At 45.7% G+C, this 21,952-nt stretch overlaps 1 protein-coding gene across 8 annotated transcripts in view; it reads right to left on the bottom strand.

Annotated features, from left to right (window-relative positions):
- CELF2 (CUGBP Elav-like family member 2) overlaps nt 1–21,952 on the bottom strand; it is a 471,642-nt gene that overhangs the window by 82,131 nt on the left and 367,559 nt on the right. For all 8 annotated transcript variants that reach the window (XM_074358053.1, XM_045522029.2, XM_074358057.1 and 5 more), the window contains one exon: nt 17,871–17,953. In XM_074358053.1, coding sequence (XP_074214154.1) covers nt 17,871–17,953 — 83 coding nt within the window. The remainder of the gene's footprint in view (nt 1–17,870; nt 17,954–21,952) is intronic.

The raw sequence follows: 21,952 nt of genomic DNA, 5'->3' as shown, positions 1-21,952 counted from the left end.
CACGCAAAATGGAATTCGACTCTGAGGTTTGTTTCATGGCCAAGTTATCCAAAGTGTTCTATACGTATGTCAATAAGAAATAAACTGGTAATAAGCAAAATGAGCTGTTGGTTATTCTGAGAGGAAAATAATAGTTTTGAATAACTGACATTAGTTGATCCCACATTTTGTGGTTTCTTCACAAACTGTGAGTGCAAAGAAGTAACCGGAATCAATAAACTCAATCGGAGTGTGGAGCAGATATTGGCCAGTCCAGCATTTAAACCCGTAGGCCCTGGTCTTCGGCTTCATGCTGACTGGATTGTGAAATGCCTGTTTATCTGAACAGTGCTTTGGAAATTCTGGAGGAAACTCAGCACATAGTTGTCTTCTGAAGACACGAATCCCCTGGTGGAAGAGTGTACGGGATTCATCAATGCTTTGAGTCACGATGCTTTTCCAAATTCCTCTTTGGGGCATCATCATTAACTGAGTTACCAGAGCAGGTACACAGAAAACTTGCAACTAATATTTGCCAATGTATATTTTTATAAAAGTGACCAAGCCAAGAAGAGGGGATGTGAATAGGACAATAACAAAGAAACATAATTTATCCCTTCTCTCCCTATGGCAAATCGCAACTGTGGGGCGGGGTGGAAACTAGAGTGGAAATAAATGGCTATTTCTTTCTAATAGCCACTGATTCATGTGATGTGCTGAAAGCACTGTCTGGATAATATTTGCCCAATAAAATTACCATCATCATCACCACTATTTTACAAAGTAAAAGGGTTTCCTTGAGGGAAAAAGGAAAGGGTCTCATTCAAAACCTAAGAGGATATCCTGGAAGGAACAGCCTTTCTTGGTCACGTGGGAAGCAGACAGCTAATACTGCTCTCAGCTTTTTTCGTGTATGATCCAGTGATGGAGGCCAACCTATAGACTCCAGAATTACGTATCTGCTTTTGCCTTCTCAGGCTCCCAAGGCAGCCCTTTTAGCTGTAATGCCACTAACCCATTTACCTCTCTGTTAGCATCATGCGGTACACCAGAGGGGAAAAGCCAAGCAGGGTAACCATGCAGCCCTGGCAAAAAATAAAATAAATAAAATACCGCGGGAAAATTAGATTACTCTGGGTGGAATTCTACAAGGGGAGTTGGAGTCTGTTATGGTGATTAAGTCATCATTTCTGACAGATTACTCTAATCGGCTGTCAAACAGCATTTCACAAGCCCATCTGTAACTTGGCGTCCTGGTTACCCAGCCTACGCTACCTTCTGTATATAAAACACACATAAACAAGACGAGGTACAGCCGGCATTTATTATACTCATTAGCTATGATTAGGTTCTGTGTTCTCATACTAAATAATAACACAAGCTTCCATTTTGCTTTGTGTATTCTGATAATTAGAAGAAAAATAAATAGGCTTGGAGGAAGAGGCATGAAATGTGAACAAAAAAATAACCTACAACTAAGTGTGAGCCTCACACCTTTAGAAACACCTGCGATTGAAGAAGAACGTTAATCCTTTCTTAGTTTAATTTTTCTTGCAACTATTATATTATTGAGAGAAGTAAATATACGACATTTTTTAAGCCGCAACCCCCAACTGGTGCCTAGTTAGCTGTGATTAGCTGTGTAGAAGGCATTATCACTGGGCTTAGCAGTGTTACTGTGAACAGAAAGCCATTTCTTTGATAAGACTTTGCTTCTTTCCTCCCCGTCACTTAGCCTTTGGGACAGAATAAACAACTGATCCAGTGAGGTGAGCTCCCAAAGAAATTCGCTGAAAAGCAAAACAAAACTCGTCAAAATGAAACGACTGTACTTAGGTTTGTCTGGAATCCTCTGTTTAAAGTCTACATGTTTTAACGACAAAAGACTGGAAATGGAGATGAGTGGAAAGACTTACTACGAGAAGAGGCATGGCGTGTAGGATGAAGGGCTGTTAAAGCAATGCTACAACCACCACAAACACAGCAGAAGACCACACGTGGATTTCGTAAGACAGTCAGAGGGTGACCATCACTCCCGTTTGATAAGCCAGAAATTGACAATATACGGGGGAGGGTACAGCTCGGTGGCAGAACCTGTGCTTGGCATGTGTGAGGTCCTGGGTTCAATCACCAGTGCCTCTGTTAAGGGGAGAAAAAAAAAACCCAAAAGAAAAAAACCCAATATACAGATATCCTTTCCAAACGTGATTTCGCTTTGACTGTGGAACTGTCTTCCAAAATCAGTTATGGATGCTCTGAGTCACTCTTCCAGATGTCACCCAGATGCTAAATGAGACATGCTCCCTAACGGAGCCAAGGCAAAGTACGTACTGAAATGACAGGGCTTGACCTGGCCACGGAGGAGAGGTTTAATGACCTGATAGCTCACCTACATTTCCAATATTATGATTTTACAGGCTTCATATAATCTCACATTTTAGGACAAATGAGCCTGGTTTTAAAATCAGCTCTCTTTCTGACATTAGTCTTGGCCCGTAACAGCCACTTCCGGGCTTGGCTCTCTCGCGGTATTGGCATGGAGCAGAACCCAGCCTGCCAGGCTTGCGGGGGTTCCCTCCCCAACACCAGCTGTTTTCAGGAAGTTCAGCGTTCCCCAGTTCTCAACACCCTGTGAGCCGGGAAGAACCAAGGCCTGCAGGCTGGTGAGTGCAGGGTTCTGTACCTTCCCCTCTGCCTTCACTGGGGGTAGAGACGCCCGTTTTGTTTAACTGGCCCTCCTGCCCGGGCCCACAGGACTCCTTGTACCCAGTTTGGAATCTCAGCCAAACTGGGAACTTGTTTCCTTTACTGGATCTCTCCACCATCTTCCTGGGACCCAGCTCAGTTACTGATAACCCCTGGTACTGCTTCCTAGAAGGATCTCTGCTCAGACAATTCCAGCCGCACCCCTGCTCCATACCCACAGGAAATATCCTTTGACAGTGAAACCTGCTCAGATGGCACTAGGACTTTGGTCATTCACTGGAAACGTCAGTGCTGGACTGAGCCTGTGGCCTCAGAAGCATCACCTTGGGATGGGAGCAGCTGCTGGCGCTGCATTCTCAGACGCTACATGGATCAGACATCCTTGCTTGGCCCTAAATGTGCTTACTTTTCTGCCTCTTGGAATTCTCACTGTAGATCTACCTTGGCTAAATGTCCTTTCCATTCCTGCAGTGGGCTCCTTACCGCTCTGGTCCTTGCATCTTGGACCACCGTACACACTGCTGCTTTTTCAGAAAGTCTGCGGAAAACACAGGTGTCATTTCTCTGCCCTGCTCAAAACCTTTCCATTCTCTGCCAAATTAAACCCCAGCTCCTTGGCCTGTCTTCCAATGCACTCCATGCCTTGCCCCCGAATTGCCTTTTTGGGCTGAGTTCTCATGATCAGTCTACACTTCTCTTCAGGTCAAACTGGACAATTCCCTCTCACTGGTACTTCTGCTACGAGTTTATCCACAAAAAGGCACCATGACCCCTTCAATGCACATAGACAGTATTTTCCTCGTCACTATCACTGCTGTATGTTATATAGAAATATCTATACGGCAAGTTATTAGGTTGATCATGTGAAATTGCCATTTCTATAGATTAAACACGGTTGCATGGTGACAATTTCACACGGTGCAACCTCATATATCGCACAGCAATGGAACTGCATTATCTTCTTCCCAGATGACCCATAAAAAGCTCCGAATGTTCAAGTCATGCAGGCTATCTCCTTTGGAAGGCTTGGAGAACTTTTCAGTAATTCATTTGCAATATTTACAAGCTGTATCAGTTCAATGAAACATGGGCTGGGTGACGTAAAAGAACACTACCCTCTAAACCAACCGGGGAGTTAGTGGGTATTTCGTGGGCAACACAAGACTTTTTTTTATCTACTCTTAGTAGCTTCCATGCTCTGTTAAGATTAGTGATGCCTTATCCAGTAATCTCCAGTTTCCTTTCAAGTCTAAGGCAAACTAAAGCCACTACCACAATGCCTGTCTAACAAGCAAATCTTTAAAACCTCTGGTGCAAAACTAACCTGGAAAATTTAAGCCAACTGTATTTTATCGTGAACCTTCTGACAGGGTGTAGTCATTTCATCCAATCAACAGAAAAGCACCCCTGAAGTTCGTATTCTAAAGATCCTTCTACGGCTTAGCTTCCGAGTCCTGAGTTGTTTGAGTTGCTCTGCCAGCCACGTTTATTAATTAGCGTCTAACATTTCCATCTCTCTGCAAGTTGCAACCTCTCATAAAAAATGCATGATTTGATTGGCTTAGGAATGACAACTTCATTTACAACAGACAAATAAATACCATACCTCACGCAGTAGTCTTTTCCTCATTTATTTATTTAACTGCTGCCATGGCCTTTGGGATTTGTACTAAGTGAATGAAAGTAGATAACAAGTGTAATTTTCCTTCATCATGTTTAAGCAAAAATGATTAAACCTCTTTTTTTTTAAACAAACGAGGCTGGCTAAAAATAAAAAATTATTCCCTACTAAAAATAGATGGCAAGTTTGAAAAGATGCCTGAGGGCTATTTCACATTACTCATGTTTAAAATGCAAATACATTAAATATCTGAGCGAGACATCTGATATTGTTTTTAGCAGCTATATTTAATTTCATCTTTTGCCGAAGCACTAAACTTTGGTTGACATTTTGCCAAACGAAGATCTCTCCTCCAGCGCTGCTAATTCTTTATGAGTTCGAGCTTAATTTCACTGTCTCATTTTGATTTTCCCCTTCTATTCGAATGCGCAAGATCGTTTACCAACTTTGGAAATTATTTGTTGGCAGAGCTTAGGGAAATTACTATGGTTCGATTGTTCTATAAATACCTTATCCTGAAGCCCGGTCTTCTAACGATCAGATTCAAGGCTTGGGCCTTTCAATATATGGCTTGTGCCCAAATTTTAAATGGCAAAGGTGAACTGAGAAAGCGGATACATGAGATAAGACTATAGGAGAGATTTATACTAAGGAAGTAAAGTAAGAGCCCTTCACTGACGCTCGATCTGCAGTGGCCAGTCTACCTGGATGGTTTCTCACTTCTCTGGACGTGCAGGGTTGAATGGGGGTTTGGGAAACCTGGGCTGCTTTATGTTTGTTTTGTAGACAAAAGAACGTCTCAGCCAGAATCATAAGGTCTGCACTTGGCCTTGCCAACTCTATGGACTTACAGTCAAGCCACCCGACCTCTTTAAGCCCCAGGAAACTCATATTTGAAACAAGGATCACATCAGAAAGCTCACTGCACACGGAGAGTCCGGGTCTCTCCACGTGCTTCCCGTTTGTCGGGTAGGGTCTTCCTGACCCACAGGATTGCAACAGACAACAAGAGCGCTGAGACAACATTCCCTCCCGCTCCTGCTTTCGCCCCAGAGTTTGTAAGGAACTCTTGAGACTGTTTGGTATCGTGAGAGCGTCTGTGAGTACAAGCCATCCTTGGGAGTTCGTTCAGTCAACAAACGTCTGTGGAGAAAGCGCTGGCAGTGTGCGGCGTCACGCTGGCTTCTGGGAACGTTCCTGCTCTGCGAGGAGCCTGGGCTCCGTGTGGGGGAGACCGACCGGGCATCGGGGGACGAGAACGCAGCTGGGGGTGGGGGGGGGGTGGGGGGTGGTTTCAGCACCCGCTACCGCGGATGACCAGGCAGGAGCCTTCAGCTCCACCTTGTGGGAAGCGTGAGGCAGCCTCCCAGAGAGTCCTGGGCTGGAGCACAGCCTGTGAGCAAGGCTGTCGTCGAAGCTGAAGACAAAGCAAGGGATGTGGTAGGAAGTGCTCACCCTCAAGATTCGGCAGCTGTGTCCATTTTTTTTCTGCCATAAGATGCAACACAACAACGTTCACACGCTCCCAGAGCGTGCGGAGGTAAACGGGCAGCTCCCCGCGTCCGGCAGGTCATCCCACTCGTCCTCCCCTTGACGAGAGCACGTGGAGGACTAGTGAGCGCAGTTACTGGAGGGGTACGTCCGAAAATCGTCCTCGGCCCTTCTGGGCAGCAGCTCCGGCGAGGCCTGTTTCCACCAGCGCACCGGCATCAAGCTCACACACTAGGCACACACGGTATCTGGAAGCTAGTTTGGATGCAGGTTGGGGGCATGGCTGGAGAGTCAGCATTTCTAACACATTCCCAGGTGACACCAATGCCACTGGTCCACGGACCACACTTTGAGTAGCAAGGCAATGCTGTCCTCGTGGGAAGACGATCAGCAGGTGAGAGGACTTTCCCACGCATCCACATCAACGTGGGAGAAAGAACAGTTCATCACCACCACTGCCCCCCTGGGGTTGGCGATGATTCAGTCCCCCAACCGTGCTTCTCAAATTTGCCTGAACACTGGACTCACGGGGGGAGCTTAAAAAATACTGACACCGGGCCCCCGCCCTGAGAGAGTCTCACTTAATTTGTCTGCGGTGTGGCCCCGGCGTGTGTAGTTTTGAAAGCTCCCCGGGGCGGGGGATGCTGTGCAGCTGTGGTTACGAGTCACTGCCTGATGTGTAGATGAGAAAGGACTTAAACATTAAGGACCTTTCTTTCTCTCCATCCATCCTTTATCCATTCATCTGGGTCACCTACTGTTTCAGGTAAATGGCCAGGAAGAATATTATCATCGTCTCTCCGGGTCTTTCATGGGGAATGGAAATGAGAAGAAGAATCACCACGTTCAGTCACCTCACATCACAGAGCACAATCCAGGAACAGGCTCCTGGTAATCTGGGCTCTGAATTTGATTCTTTAAAATGACGTATTCCGTATAATCCTGGAGTGAAGTTGTGGGGACGTGATGCACTGGAAAGAACACCAGGTTCGGAGTTGGGAGACACGAGTTGTCCCACCCCCACTGCCCGGTGGCTGTGTGACCTTCCACACATCACCTAACCTCTCTGGGCTTCGGTTGCCTTGACTATGAAGTGAGGGGGCTGGATGGCTCTGTTTCTAAAAACACGTATGATGAGACTTGGTCTGTTTTCCTCCACATGCCCTGTGTTCCTCTGCAGACCGTGAGAACAACATTCAAATAAACAGAAACCTACTGAAATTAGCCACGGGTTTCCTGGGTGTGTGACCATGACTCTTATTTTCCTTACTGATGACAGGTTTTGTCAATAACCTCCAGGGTTTTTATATCTGGGCAACTCTGACATAACTTGGTGATGGAGATTCTCTGATAAATAACTACCGATGGTACTTGTGAGTTTTTCATTTTTATTTCGTAGGCATTGTGATTATAGTTAACATCTCCATGAACTGCAGAAGAACCGTTTAAACTAGAACTCTCCAATGCTAGCCTTCCTATTTAAAGGATAGATTATAAATACTAGTAAATCGTAAATCAGGTATTAGCGATGGATGAAGACGGCAGGGCGATGTTAACCTGAAATTAGCTGACAGCTTTCTCTCCCCTCATTCGGCTGGAGGAGGTAAATCATTAGCCATGAGAGGTATTTACCGATTTGTCAGAGAGACTTCCTCTAATGGCCAGAGCCACTTCAACTTTCTTGGGTCAATAATGACAGACTTTAAGTTGAAAAGGCAACCACAAGGAGAAAACAAATTATTACTCAGTGTCTGATTATTTATCTAGGATTTTATCATTTACATGAACTCAGGTGAAGATAAAGCCCTTGGCACAGTGCCCAAGACATACTAAGCGGTCAAGAAATGTTAGCTGTTTACTATGATTTTTATTTATTGAACATGGATTATTTGGTTAAAATGGTATAAATTGTGAAAGCCAATGAAACGTATCAGTCATGTGGCCGAAAGGTTTACAGAAGCAGGATTTGCTAGGAACCTGCTCCTCCCGGGGCTCTGCAAATGCCATTCTGAGTTTTCACCCAGGATGTCGTACACACACAATGACTCCAGTGAGTTTTCTCTTAATCCACACGATTTGTGGGCGGTTCATAACTGTACACCAGACTCCATGTACTGCTTCATGCAAACATCTGGCCCGGTTTCCTGAGACTCGTTTAAATATCTGCTTTTCTGAAGACATTATGATACAGTCTACGTGCAGAGCACGGAACGGAACAGCCTGAAATATACCCCGCCGACCAGCAGTGGCTCAGTCTGGTCTTCCAGGGGTGGAGGCGAGTTTCAGGGAACCTGTTCTTGGCTCCTGTGTGGTCCTTCCTGCCCCTGACGGAGGACAGGAATGCAGGAAGTGTAGCTGAGAGATCACAGATGTCCTGGTCTAATAACCCTGCACACCCAGCGTCACACGTTCCCATGGCCAAGACAGCCGCAGAGGTGACAATGTCTAAGCCTACACAATAATCCACTTACCCACATTCTTAGCCAACACGGAAATTCCACAGCGTAACTGGACAGAATCAACCACACAGCCTGACCTCGCATCTTCGCCCACCCTTCAGCCTTAGATCCAAATTCGCCTCTTGACAAAGGGGGAGCAGGGAGCAGATGGCTGGAGGGGGACAGGGAGAGGAGGACACCTGAGCCCCCAGGCGGTGTTTGCTGAGTCTTCCTAAAGTGCCTCACCTGGGGTGGATTCTGGTCCCTTGTTTTTGGAGGCAGAGGAGTCAGATGCTTAGATGGTTTTGCAGACTTCGCCCCCTGGACCCTGGCTCCTCGTCCATCAAGTAGGAGGGGGAGTCGGGTTGTTCTCTAAAGGCCCCCGGGTCTCTGGAGGGCGGCAGGGTGTGATGATGGGGGGTGGGCGGGAACTCCTCCGAGCCATTCCACAAGGCCACAGCCTACGGCTTTGTGCTTAGGGGGGCAAGTAATGGGGTTTATGCCTACTTCTGAGATGAGGAGGTGAGCCCGGCCCCCATCTGCCCAGCCCCCTTGGACATGGAGCAGGGATATGGGCTGGTGGAGGTCAGCTGGATGGAGACAGGACATCAGAATGCAGATTGTGGATTTGGACAGAGAGCCTGGGGAAGCAGATAAAGAAAAGTCCCCTTAACAACATGAATGTTAATGAGATGATGTTGGTAAAGCTACACTCCTCTGAAGAAAGTGGTGAATTTATAACCATTTTTGCAAAGCGGTTCCTCTTACAGTAACAACTGCCTTTGATCTGTGGCTCCATCTTAGAGAGCCTGGTGTCAGTAGTCGTGTCCCCAAGTCACAAGCAAACCTCACCTGGCCACCCCCGGTGTTTCCAGGGCCCCCCGCCTGTGCCAGAAAGCATGGTTTTACTTTTTGGGTGAAGCAGCACATGCCACCACGGTGTCCCAACTCACGCGGCGTCAGGACTGACTGGTGGAGCAGGGGCACCCGGCTGGTGTCCAGGTGGGTCTACGCAGTGGAGCAGCCGGGCCCAGGTGCCCCGGCCCTCAGGTGAGCTCACCCTGCAACAGTGCTGGCAGTGGTGGTGGGATTTCTGAGGTTTCAGATTTGTTTTAGGACAGCTGTGAAGGGAGCAGGGATGGTCACTCAGACCTCATCAATGAAGCAACGGAAGGGAACACACCTCCTCTGGAATGTCTCCAGGTGCCAGTGGCCAGAGACGTTGGTCTGAATCCAACTGTCTGTCAACGCACGGTGACCAGCTGTGCAACCTGGACAAGTCACTCCTTTTCTTTGCGTTTCAGCTTCCCCATCAGCAAAGGGGGCTGTAAGATACACGCTTGTGGAGCTATCGTGACCATTCAAAGTAACACTTCCCGAGAGGCTCCCGGTGGTACCTGGTACCCGGGCAACCAATAAGCTGCCCTCACTCTGTAGTGATTTTCACTGTTCCGCTGTGTTGAAGTCACGCTCCCTGCTCCCTCCAGGGTGGGGAACATCATGCCAAAATCCACCCTCAGGAGGCCAAGCTACTGGGGAGTTTCAGCAACTGTGACTTCTAATTCTAGCTCTGTCACTGCTTTGCCAGGGGAGGTCAGAGAAGTTAATTTAATCTCCCGGGGCTTCCGTGTCCTCCGAGTTGCAAGGTGAAGGCTATCAATACATCACCTCTGATATTTTTAGAAGGGATCGCAAATAACCAGCATCAGAAAGCCCTCACAAATGCAGGTGACTCACTTATCCACATGGACAGGGGCCAGGGACTGAACAGATGAAGGAGCTCCACCAGACATCCTGGAGCCTCGTTAGGTGAAACCCCCTTGTCAGACCAAGGCTGTAAGCTAGGACTCAGACCCACTCGTTAGTGTTCATCACCTCTGCTTCCCTTTCTCTGTTCCCTGGTGGAGGAGTCAGGGGTGCTAAGCTCCCTGCTGGTTCTCAACCAGAGGGGAGGGCAGATGTGCAGAGAAATCTCAGAGTGGGGAGTCATACCTTGAATGGTCCAGATTTGCCCGTACAAAGTCCCCTGCCATTACTAACCCACATCGGAAGCAAATCATGTCATATACATCTGTCTACCCACCTGCCTATCTACTAACCGACCGTTCCATCTAAATAGGTTTTTACAATTAAATAGGACATTAATGTAGTCAACGTGTAGGAGGCTGGAAAGGACTCTGTGAATCATTTCAGATCCAACCACATCATTTTGTGGATGAAGAGAGGAAGTCCTCTCCCGTGCTCTGAAGTGCTGGGGGAGGAGGGGGCGGCGGCACCGGTGGGTGTTCCGAGTGCCGGTGGGAGGCAGTGACAGTCAGGAACAATGAAGAGCACAAAGCAGAACACGTGTCACCGTGTCCCTTTCTGCCGTCTCCCGCGGGTACTATTTATCGTTTATTTTTCATTTCTGTGACTTGTGGGGAGTGAGAGCAGTCTGATAGGGTCCTGAAATATTGCTTTATTATCAAAACAGCCTTAGTAGCTTATGTCATGATGCTAACGAGACTTCCTGAGCACCCGCGTACCATGACAGTCGGCGGCTAAGACAAGCAGAGGATGCACGAAGCTTCCTTCCCTGCCTCCCTCCCTCCCCGTTGGCCGGTCTGCTTCCCTTGGGCCCAACCCGACCAGATCTGGCTGAGCAGCGGAGTTGGAGGACTCCCTCTCATGCTGGCCTCCAGGCACAACTCTCCCTGTATCACCCCACGACACAGGCTTTCTCGTGGCCTCGAGTTTGAGGCCCCAGCCACTTCCACTGGACGGTCTCTCAAAACAATCAAGCTCTCCAGCACAACAGTGAGCTTTTCGGGCGATGAATTCTCATGGAGACCGCATACTCTAAAGGCAGAGCTTGGCCTATTTTCCAACTTTTAAAACAATTTTCCCCTTTCAATGGACTGTCATAATCCCTCTGCAATTCCATCCAGCCCTTTTATCCAGTTCACTGATGTTCCCCACAATCTCCTCCTGAAATCTTACCAGCCTTGTGGGAACTGAGCCTGTGGAAGTGAACTGAAGATTCCCTACTGAATCCTGAGACATCACAGAGAGATGCCAAACCCTGAAATCTAATTATGACTTTATTTTGCCACTGGGCCGTCATGCTGTCACATGCTACAGTGAGACACCAGCATTCCTCACACGGTGACCCAGGTGACAGTGCACATCTGGCCAGGCACCCGTGCTCTGCTAAGCCTCATAACCGTCCTCTTGATTAGACTGGTAGTTGAGGGCATGTTGTGTGCAAAACAAAATCAGAAGGCCCCACCCAAGTTCTTTTACTGAAACACGGTGTACGCTGCCCTCTGTTTTAACCCTGTGCTGGCTGGACTGGTCATCTCAGTCATTTTCAACTTGTCACCATGCAGGACCCCTCATAAATTTTCTCCTATAGACCTCCTCCTTGTATGGAAGGGGCCATATTTCAAAAGTAACTGGCTTTTCATTTTAGGTAATCAAAGCCATACATCAGTGACTGCTCATCCGAGTTACTGAAGCCACTGCCTGCCAGTCCAAAGCAGAAGCGCCCATCATGTAGATGGTGTGTCAAGCTCTATGGTGAGTGAAGTGGGCAGTTTCCAATGGCCTTGTATGAAGAATTAAAATCCACTCTCCCAGGTCTTTGGACTGGGAGGCACTGGGCCAAGGGTTTTCTCCTTCCTCCAGCTTTCTTGGGTCTAAACCAGTGAGCTGGCCAGCAATCCTGCCACACCTGACTGAGACCCACGGGGGCTGCTTCTGCACCCTGAGCCTTCTTCACATGGGCTTGGCTCCAGGATGGGCGGGGGCCTCGGCCTCCCCCTAGGAGCTCCTCCACGGCCACGTGGTGGCACGCTCCATTACAGGCCTTTAAAAAGTCATCACAGCCAAGTCCTTGCTTTTTGTTCAGCTCGTGTTTCTGCAGGATGTAAGGTTCTAGCAAAACAACACAGGCCCAGCAGGGAAAGAGCTGCTTTGGGGCAGTCCGCTGAGGCATATTTCAGCCCTGACCAAATTCTGCAAAGGCACATCTGAAGAGTGCACGCCTAGGGGGCGTCCTGATTCCCTCCCCAGCAAATACACGTCACCTGCTGGGTTTCTACCCGAGCAGAGCTCGGGCCTACAGAAACTGCCAAGTGGAAGCAAGGGCTTCTGAGCCCATTTCTTCAGGGGCTCAGAAAGCTTTACATACATTATCTCACTCAGTGCCTACTCGTCTGTTAAGAAGGTGAAAAGCAGAGATTATCACCATTAAACGGCAGTCGTCAAGTACCCCATACACGCACTCTGAATTAGCCACGATCCTGAATCGAAGCGAAGACCAAGCAACCAACAAACGTTAAGAATCAGACAGCTCACGAGGTCAAAGGCAGGAAGGGTGACCACACGGTAGCGAGGAGTGTGTGGGCAGGCCAAAGAGAGGATGACATTCCCTGCTGCATCTTCCTGAACTTGACAGAAACGATATCCACACGTGCACGTGTGACCATCTCCGTATCTGTAGGTCTACAGAAATGTACACAAACATCCAGATCTCTGTGTGCAAAATGGGTTTTATCATTATATACGTGTGGAAGCAGAAACCTACACTCGTATTTTGGAGCATGTGGGCAAAATCATTTTGGGGATAAAACTCCACTCCTCTGGAAATATTTTATTGAACCAACTCTTTTGGGCATTCAATATCCAAGATCTATTTACTGAACACTAAGTTTATATATATACATATAGGCATGTCGTCTGGCTTTCTATTTGGAAGATTTAGTTAGAAATATCATGGAACCTACTGTATTCTCCAGTGCCTAGGACAGTGCCTGGCAAACCATAAAAACAGAATAAATATTTGTCAAATGAAGGTATGGATGTCCCGTGGGCTCCACAGGACACACGATTTTGAGGACTCAATCCTGCTCATCCTGATGTGTTGGTTGTTTCTTTTTCCCCCCAACAACGTGAAATCAAAGGTGCCTGAGGAAAACGCCTGCATGTGGCACGGCCTCGTCAGGCTTTGATTCAAATGGGATGGTCTAGGGGGAAATTTCCATGATAGGAGGAGATGGGGTTTGAGAGACTTTTCTGCCAGAAATGATAATGATGATGAGGGTGATAACATAATCCTCGTGGCTCTGAGAACAAAGGCATTAAAGGCACATTAATAATGAGAAGAGGCGGTTCAGAGAAAAATCAGTACTCAAGAAGCGTGACAATGGGCAAACTGAAGGCGGTCTCAGTGAGAGCCACTGCTGTTCCGAGTGAAGCATATTAAACCCCAGCATTCTTCTCTTAAAGGACACGGGGGTGGGGGTGGGGACAGTTCTACGGAGAACTGTGTGAAAAAGGCCACCTGGGAGGAGGGCCTCCCCACACAGGTGAACGAGGTCTTCCAGGCCCAGCCGGCAAGGGGATCGCTGATGTCACGTGGGTGAGCGCGCCTGTCCTAGGAGGCCACTTGATTGACAGCTTCCTCCTCCTGGATCAGGCCCACTGGCTTTCATCTCTGCAATCTACATGCGGTCCTGGCCGCCACCGCTAACATGCGCCCAATGAACGTGCTCTTAGGGCAGTAACTCCTTAATATAAACCGCATTTAATAAAACTGGGAGTGACTCTAAAAAGAAAGGAGCTCAGACAAACTCAGAGAAAATGTCTAGAAGAAATCTGCAATTAATATTTTACAAGACATTTGGATTCCGATTCCTCCTTGCTGTTAAAATTTAAGGGCTTTCGTAAAACGGTATTCCTCTCTGTTATTACAGCCTTAGTTCAGTTAATTTATACAGCAAATGTTCTAATGATTCTGCTGTAGGTATTCCACTGAAAAGACTTATTGCTGGAGGTAATGTATGTCAAGACCTTGAAAATGGGAATGGCATGAGGCACAGGACAGGGGGATGTGGCCCTGACGCCTGATTACTGAAGAGACTGTGGGAGTCTTCCTATGTCTCCATGAAGGTCCTTAGCTTATGTTTTAATTAAGCTAAATTAGGTCAGTGAAAACTAAATGCACCTTGCAAGTTGCCTTCACAGGGGTTTTCTCTCTGGGAAATAGGACAGCAGAGGATGACACTTCTGCTGAAAAATCCTACCAGTGAGGTTGCGCTCGCCTGAAACCCTAAACCAAGGAAGCCAGCTCTTAGCCTGATTTGCTCTTGGTCAAAGGTGAGGCAATCAAGATTTGTCTAAGCACAAATGGCCCAGTGGTGGAAAAAGTCTAACAAGTTTGTGCCAAGGCCAATGGCTCATCAAGGAGCCCCTTTCCACACAGACGTGGCCACGAACTCACTAGGGATCTCAAGGGTGTGTGTGTCATTGTACAGCTTGGCTGCCTGGCACACAGTAGGTACCCAAAGAGCATGATTTATTAACCTACTGAAGTGTCAGTAATGAATTAGGTGCCATGCCTAAGATTTGATCTGTGGTTTAAGCGTCTCACTACTGTTTCTGGAGTAGAGGGTGATCGAACCAGGGGAAGGACCACCCCCTACTTCCCAACCCTCATTTCTTGCTCCAGGTGATGAGCTGATCAATCTTCTCTCTTAGTTTCTAACAGTGTATCTCTAGGACTTATGTTGAGCATTCCAGTGACTTTTTCAGTCATATGGTAAAAGACAGGCTTGACAAATGTGTCCTTAATGACTTTGCCCTGCTGAGTACGGCCCTGGTGCTTCACCTTGTACCCCACCATCCTCCACAAAAAGGGTCTCCATAATTTATAGAGGACATGAGAGGAGAGGTGCCTTTAAATAAAAATCTAAGAGCAGACACATTCCACTGCATAAAAAGACCATCCCATCAGCTTTTCTTCCTCTCCCACACTAACCAAGCTCTTTGTTTCTCTCAAGATGAAAGATGGTCCCTCAACATTCACCATGTCTGGCTGCATGATGAAAGTTCTGTACAACACAAAACATCAACTGCAAAAGAAAATTAAGTAGGAAAAAAAAAAAAACCAACAACCATACACCCAGCACTATTTGATCTTGCTTTAAATGGAAAGTTTTGGACATTTTAGGGGGAAAAAAAAAAGGCAGCAAGTGCCTTTTTTAATGGATTTTTATCTACAGGAGAAATGATTACAACCAGAAAAGCTTTAAAGTGTCAGCTGGTGGTGCATTTTTCTTTATCCCTTTTATTTTTATTCAGAAAGAAATTGAAGGCATATGGCAAAGTGCATCATTAATTTCTTATTAATTTCATAATATGAAGGCAACCAGTTAAAATAGCAGTGCTGCAACTTTAAACTACCGAACTCACTTGGTATTTAATGAGAGATTTAGCACAGCAGGGATTCTGTTAAATTAAGTTGTGCCTTCACATCACAGTGGGAAAACAGGTGTATATTGGTTTAGAATTATGGAAATGTTGACTAATTCCAAGGCTTGTAATCAAACAGCAAGGCACCCTGTAATATTTTTTTCCCCAAGAATATGCATTAATCTTTTATGTCTGGTCCCATTTCTTTCTGTCCACCAAAGCTCCCAGCTGATATGAAACCACTTTTGCGTTCTTCCTGGAGCTGTTCAGGGTGAGGCTGATCAGATAAAGCAACACATAAATGCAGGAAGGGATCTCTTTTCTCCATTCCCTAATTTGAAGGGGCAGATGTAGCAACAGTGTGCATACTGTGAAGGCTAGGTGCCTACAAATCACACCCGACTTCTCCAAATTTTCATTTCACCCACCTCCAGTCATTGGGCGTTGGAAATTGAACTGGATAAAAAGAAAGCCAAAAACAACCCACAAACCATCTTTTCCAACCCTAGAATTATTGTCCTTAATAACAGGTTTCCAAATTCACCATCCCTGACATCTGCAGAATTTTTAAAAGAAAAAGAGACAATGGTAACTTTTTTTTTCTTAAATACAGAAGATGCTGTAAGTTTGTTAAGGGTCAGAGTAAGATGTCCCAAACAGAAGCGTCCTCATCAGTCACTCGTATGTTTTGCAACATGGTCCATTCATCAGATTAACTCTCGGTTTCTTGAGAACATCTTCACATACGAAAATGGCATATTGGGAGCTGTACTCCTAATGGACAGGATGGATGCAAATTCACCAAGCTTTGCATTGATTTGAAATAGGATGTGATTTGGCCTCAATATGCCCTAAATGCTAAGTAACAATTCATCATCTCAACTAATTTCTTAAAACACACCTAGAAGGGATTTTGCATGCTAATTACTATAAAGCAGTTCTGTTTAAAAGAAGGAATACAAAATGGTCTTTGGGTTGGAGTAGAAGCCTGGAAAATAAAAGAAAAAAAATTTTTTTTCCTACCATTGGCTAAAGCTGGTCAATATTTATTTGCCTTTGGATGCTTCATTCTATAATGTGACCTAACACTACATTGTCCTAGAATTTACATTGGAAAAATTCCATTGCTACAGAGAATAAAGTTGAAATAATAGTTTTTTTTAAAAAAATCATTAAGCAAGGCACTTAGACCCAGTAAAAACTCCTTCACAAAAAACCACCTTAGAAGTTTCAGGGTGAAGTAGTTAAACTGAACTGGGAGGGAGAATTCTGGTATCACACACTTGCTTTTCTGAACCACCTTCTCTCAGATTTGCTCACACAAAAAGGGGAAAACCAAAGGGGTGTGATTTGAGACCGCGGTTCATAATTTACTATTTTTGGGTATTATGAAGCTGTTTTGAAAACCTTTTGTTGACTATCTTGCCACTAAAACATTATAAACTTTTCAGTGGATCTAAGGTGAATTACACCAATGCTATCTTTCCTGGGGGTGATGGGGTATAGAAGTGAGTAGTGTGCATAGGTTGGTGTGACAGATAAAGGATGAAAACATTAGGGACATCACGTTATCTTCTTTTATTCTCAGCAAATCAGGTTTCCATACAATCATTCCCACAGCACTGCTTACCAGAGGCTCTTCTTTATAACTAACACACATCATTATGATATTAAATTAACTCATCAGTGATCTTTGAGTCAGCGGGGAAAAGAGCCCAACAGCATACCAGCATGCACTACCTAAAATGGTCACAAAGCCCCAGAAACCCTGCATTCTGGTGACGTAGCTACAGCCAACATCAGTTCATTTCTAGAGAATGTACTGCGCATGGGAAGGAAATGGGGAAGAAAATGCAAGTTTTGTATTTTCTGTTCTCTAACAACATGCAGGCACCAATTGGGCATTAAAACATTGACTTTGTTAACCACCATTGACTGTTTAGAAACCATTAGGAGGTTTTAATATTATGGCTGTGCAGGGTACATTTTGTCCTTTCAAAAGAAAATCTAAGGACTAAATTTGAAAAGAGGCTCCTGGTGAGTAAAAGCTTTTCTTTTTCCATTTGCCCCTCTCATGTGTGTCAAGTTTTCTCCCCCACTCCTTTCAAAATCGTGGCCCACCCAATACTCTTTGGCAGTTGCTGCCGCCCAGTGGGGTCACTCTGATTTTCTAACCAGGGGACATGCTATTTGAGAGGTTTTTCCATCAGCATTAATGCTAGTGCTTCTTCAGGGGCTGGGCAGCTGGTTCGGCTGCCACAGGGGGCTGGTGGGGTCAGCATACCCTCCCTCCAAAGACCAAACTCATTTTCTGGCACTCAGAGCCCATCACGAGAACCTTCAGTTGAAAGGACCATTTTCAAGCAATAAAGTGATTTTGGTACAAAAGTAAACCGACTCACCCCAGGTAAAGTTTTAATATTGTGCAGTGCATTCTGGGCCTCAAGTGCAGCTTTTCTTGTATAAAATGTTACGAAACAACAACCTACAGAGAGAAATGAAAAGGTTTTTAGAAATTTCTGTGAATGCTTTGCTTCGATATAATGGAGACTGCCGCGAACAAGTAATCTACTTAAAAGGATGCACAATTTAAAAATAAAGTGTGCGAGAACAGTATTAACAACATCTCAAGCATTTCCATGGCGCCTTTCATCCTAAATCATATTTATTAGCTTTGCCCACGTTGGGGAATCAATTCATAACTGTGCACCAACGACCGGGAATACAGCTGTTTAGGAAAATGGGTGGAAGGTGGTGGGTGAGCTGTTCATGGGACTCGTGGTGCAGCTAAGACCAAAGAGAAGTGTTTAATCCCAGGAACAATAGCAGAAACTTACATTAACTAGAATTTTCTTAAAGGATATCTTTGCAACATCACACTTTTAAAACAATTTCTCAGCTCAAAGGCTTAGGCAACTGGATGATAGGTTTCCTAAGAGTGCAGATAGTGTTTTATTCTTTTATCTGCCCCACAGTATATAAGGCAAATTTCCATCCGTGAAATGCTCAACATTTGTTTGCTGAAATGAACGACTCTATTTCAACCAGTTTAGAAAGGAAGCTGTGATATGGTGGATATATGCTTAAACAGATGTTTGCAGCCTCTGTCCCCAGTATTAAGTATCACAGTGGTCCATCAACCTGGTCTCATGCCCAAGAGTTGATGGGAGTCTAGGCTGATGGCCCCTCTAAGAGGGATCAGCATATACCCTTTGCCCAGCCAAGTCCTTCCCCTAAAGAAAATGGCCTTGAAACCTCTGTCCATTCTTTCTGCATTCCGAAGGATGCCTGACCCCTTCTTCTGCAGCTCAAGATACTGGTTAACAAATGTGGTTAAACCAGATAAAGATACTGGTTAAAAATCTGTTAATTAGCATATAGTTTCTTAGCATAACCAGGCTTGGCAAAAGAGGGTGGGCAAAACGTTTGTAAATTTAAAGAAGAAGGTGCTGCCTCTGACCTGGGCTGTCTTGGATGAGCTGGGCTGAGAATTAAGAGCAGAGAGACGTACATATTTCATCCTGACTTTACTGAAGGATCCCAATGCTCGGAGAGGAATGGGGAGAGCTTGGAGAGGTACTCAGACGCCAAGTGCAGCAGGCAGCACTAGAGAAAAATTCACGGCACTGAGGCACCAGCGTTGGTCCCATTCAGGGGAATGATGTAAACAAGATCAAGAGCACAACACAGGGGCTCAGCTGGAGAGCAGGAAGTGGGCACCAGAAACCACCCAAGGTTCAGAGTCATCAACTGGCAGCTAGTTTTCAAAAGAAAACCTCAGTCAAAGGAGGAAGAGAAACTAAGGTACAATACCACCCGTATGGCATTCGGAAATACATCTAAGATGCTTCTTCCTTATTTGGGGGAAGAAACTTGGACCCTATCAAAATTAACTATGCAAAACCTTCACTTTCCAAAGGAGAACATGATCATAGCTTTCTGGCATTTAAAAAGCTCCATGCATCCAAGGATTGGAAACTCTTAAATGATATCACTTACATGATGAGGGGGGTATGAAAATTATGAAGTGGCTTTGAAGAATCACAGATGGACAGACTGATCATTTTTATATCAGCTTTCCACTTCAGCTATCTGACTTCTCTGACCACAGTTCATTTGGCCAGGCTTCCTAGTGGTAGATGTTTAACTGAACTGATCAAACGAACGTGTGAGTTTTAGCTTTACTGGCATAACACAAGCCCAGAAAAACTATAGAAATTGCTTCAAATCAGGGAATGATTTTAAATAGAGCAAGTCCCAGTTTCCAGAACCCACTGTAATCACTTTGAGAGAAAGAAAAATACCAACCATGTTTCACTAGGCTTGATACAGAAAGAAAAACAGGGAGACACCACCTCTGTCTTCTGAAAGCTTCTCCCAGCCAGACTCTCAGTAAGTTCTCCTTTCTCTCTCCTAGGCTTATGGGGTTGGCTTCCAGATAAAGAAGCAAAGAAAGAGCTCTGAAATTTAAATTCAGTAACTGAAGCTTCAAAAAAGGGGGCAGAATGTGATGCTTTCAAGCAGGTAGATTTTGGGGGTGTGACCTCTAAACAAATAGAAGATTTAGGATGGAGGAGAAGTCATAAGGCAGTTTGCTTGCCTGGACAGAAGGCAGTTAAGGAAGAATGATCTCAGGAGAAGGAAAACAAAGGCCAGCAGGACCACACTCAGCTAAGAAGGAAAAGTTCAGCTTGGCCTAAAAGAACAGTGGAACTACAGGGGAACTGAAAATGGCGAACAACACACATGATAAGATAAAAGCAGTGAGAAACAAATGGTGTCAACTGAGGGACTTCTGTATGTTAGGCCAGCTTGGACTCAACACACAGCGGTCTCAGGAATAAAGACTCCTCCCCTGCCTTCAACACTCAGACAACATCCCTACCACTTCCCACGGCCTGAAATCCCACCAGGAAGGTGCAGTTCACTTGCTATTTAAGTATTAAAAGGCTACCCTTGAGGAAGGCACCCTTTAATTGTCCCTAGCCATTTACACTTTAGTATGCATTTGGCAACTTAAAGTGTTTCCCTCTTGAACAAGGTTCTTAGTGAACAGAAGGTGGTTTCTGTGTTCTGTTTCGTTTTGAGGAAGGGCATGTTTGAAGCTGACGTCCAAGCAGCGTGGGACAGGGTGAAAAAGGAAGAGATTGAAGAGGGGAGTCCAACGTACAGGAGGGGAGATGGAAAGATGCTCCAAACCTCAAACTCCTTCCAACATCTCAAACTCTTTCCAGTTTCATCCAGGGTCCACCCGGCCTGTGCAACTCACAGGGGTTTCTAACTACACATCCTCTTCCAACTGTGCTAAGCTCTTAAGGCTTTTACTCTGGACTCATTTAAACAAAGGCTTTTCAAGATCAGGCCAATAAAAGTTCTAGTTCCAGTTGTAACACACAGAAGAATATCCTGGATGACAGCCGCGATACGCCTCCCTCCCTGCTCACTGACCCCCAACCCAACAGCTCGGCTCCACCGGAACCATGTTGGCCAGCAGACTTGGAACCTCTGAAAGAAGTGTCCTATCTCCAGGTGGGCACAGCCCCGTGGCTGGGTGAGTAGAGTCCAGGCTGAATTTCTGCCCCAACTTGCAATGAACTATCCGCACAAACAGGGGATTCTCGGGGACTCTCACCCAAAGACTCTCCTTTCAGTTTCACACATTTGGTTCCTGAATGACTCAGTGGAAAAAATCCTACTTCCTCCACAACTCAGTTACTTTAGTTGCATTACCTCTAAATCAGTGAATAAAAACCTGGTCTGCCTGCCCCCCCCCCCCCAAAAAAAAACCCTACATAGATATAGAACCAATGTGTTTCATTCAGAATACATTTTTTAAGAGTCACAACTATTCTTTATATTTTGGGGGCTAAAAATGTTCTGCACTTCATTGAGCACATACACTCATTCATTTAATAAAAATAGTGTTTGATTAAGTTATCAAAAAATTCGCAGCAGAAATACAGAACCAGCAATTCCAATCTTCATCTTAGACGCAGCAATTTGTGTTATTCCCCTGACGGGACCTGAGTCTGGACACTCCCAGAATAAGAATGTGTTTCAGAGACACACATTCCTGTGAGTACTCTCCCAGCTAACACCCAGTCTTTCTTATCCATCAATCACTTGATATTCTCACTTAAAACCTTAGCATCACTGACCTGCAGAGATAATTTCAACAAAGGAAGGGAGAAATATCGTTAGTGTTTGCCCTGAGATGGTGATTAATGATTGTGGTAAAAGGTCAAGGAGTGACTCTAGAGCCCAGAAAACCCATGAAGGTTCAACAGGGCTGGAATGTTCTTTCCTGCCTGCCCTAGCTGGATGGACAGCTGTTCAGGGAAGCACCTGTCTCTCAGATTGCCCTGCGCCAGCTGTGACGCAGGTCTGAAATTCGCGGGATTTGTTTTCAGGTCAGCTGCAACACCAGATGGCCCAGCAATCTGATTTGGGGGGCAGACCTCCCTCCTTTCCCAGGTTCTGTTTC

Source organism: Camelus bactrianus, chromosome 35 (genome assembly GCF_048773025.1).
Source record: "Camelus bactrianus isolate YW-2024 breed Bactrian camel chromosome 35, ASM4877302v1, whole genome shotgun sequence".
Classification (NCBI taxonomy): Eukaryota; Metazoa; Chordata; class Mammalia; order Artiodactyla; family Camelidae; genus Camelus; species Camelus bactrianus.
The sequence above is the reverse complement of the archived record's forward strand: the minus strand, read 5'-3'. Positions and strand labels throughout refer to the sequence as shown.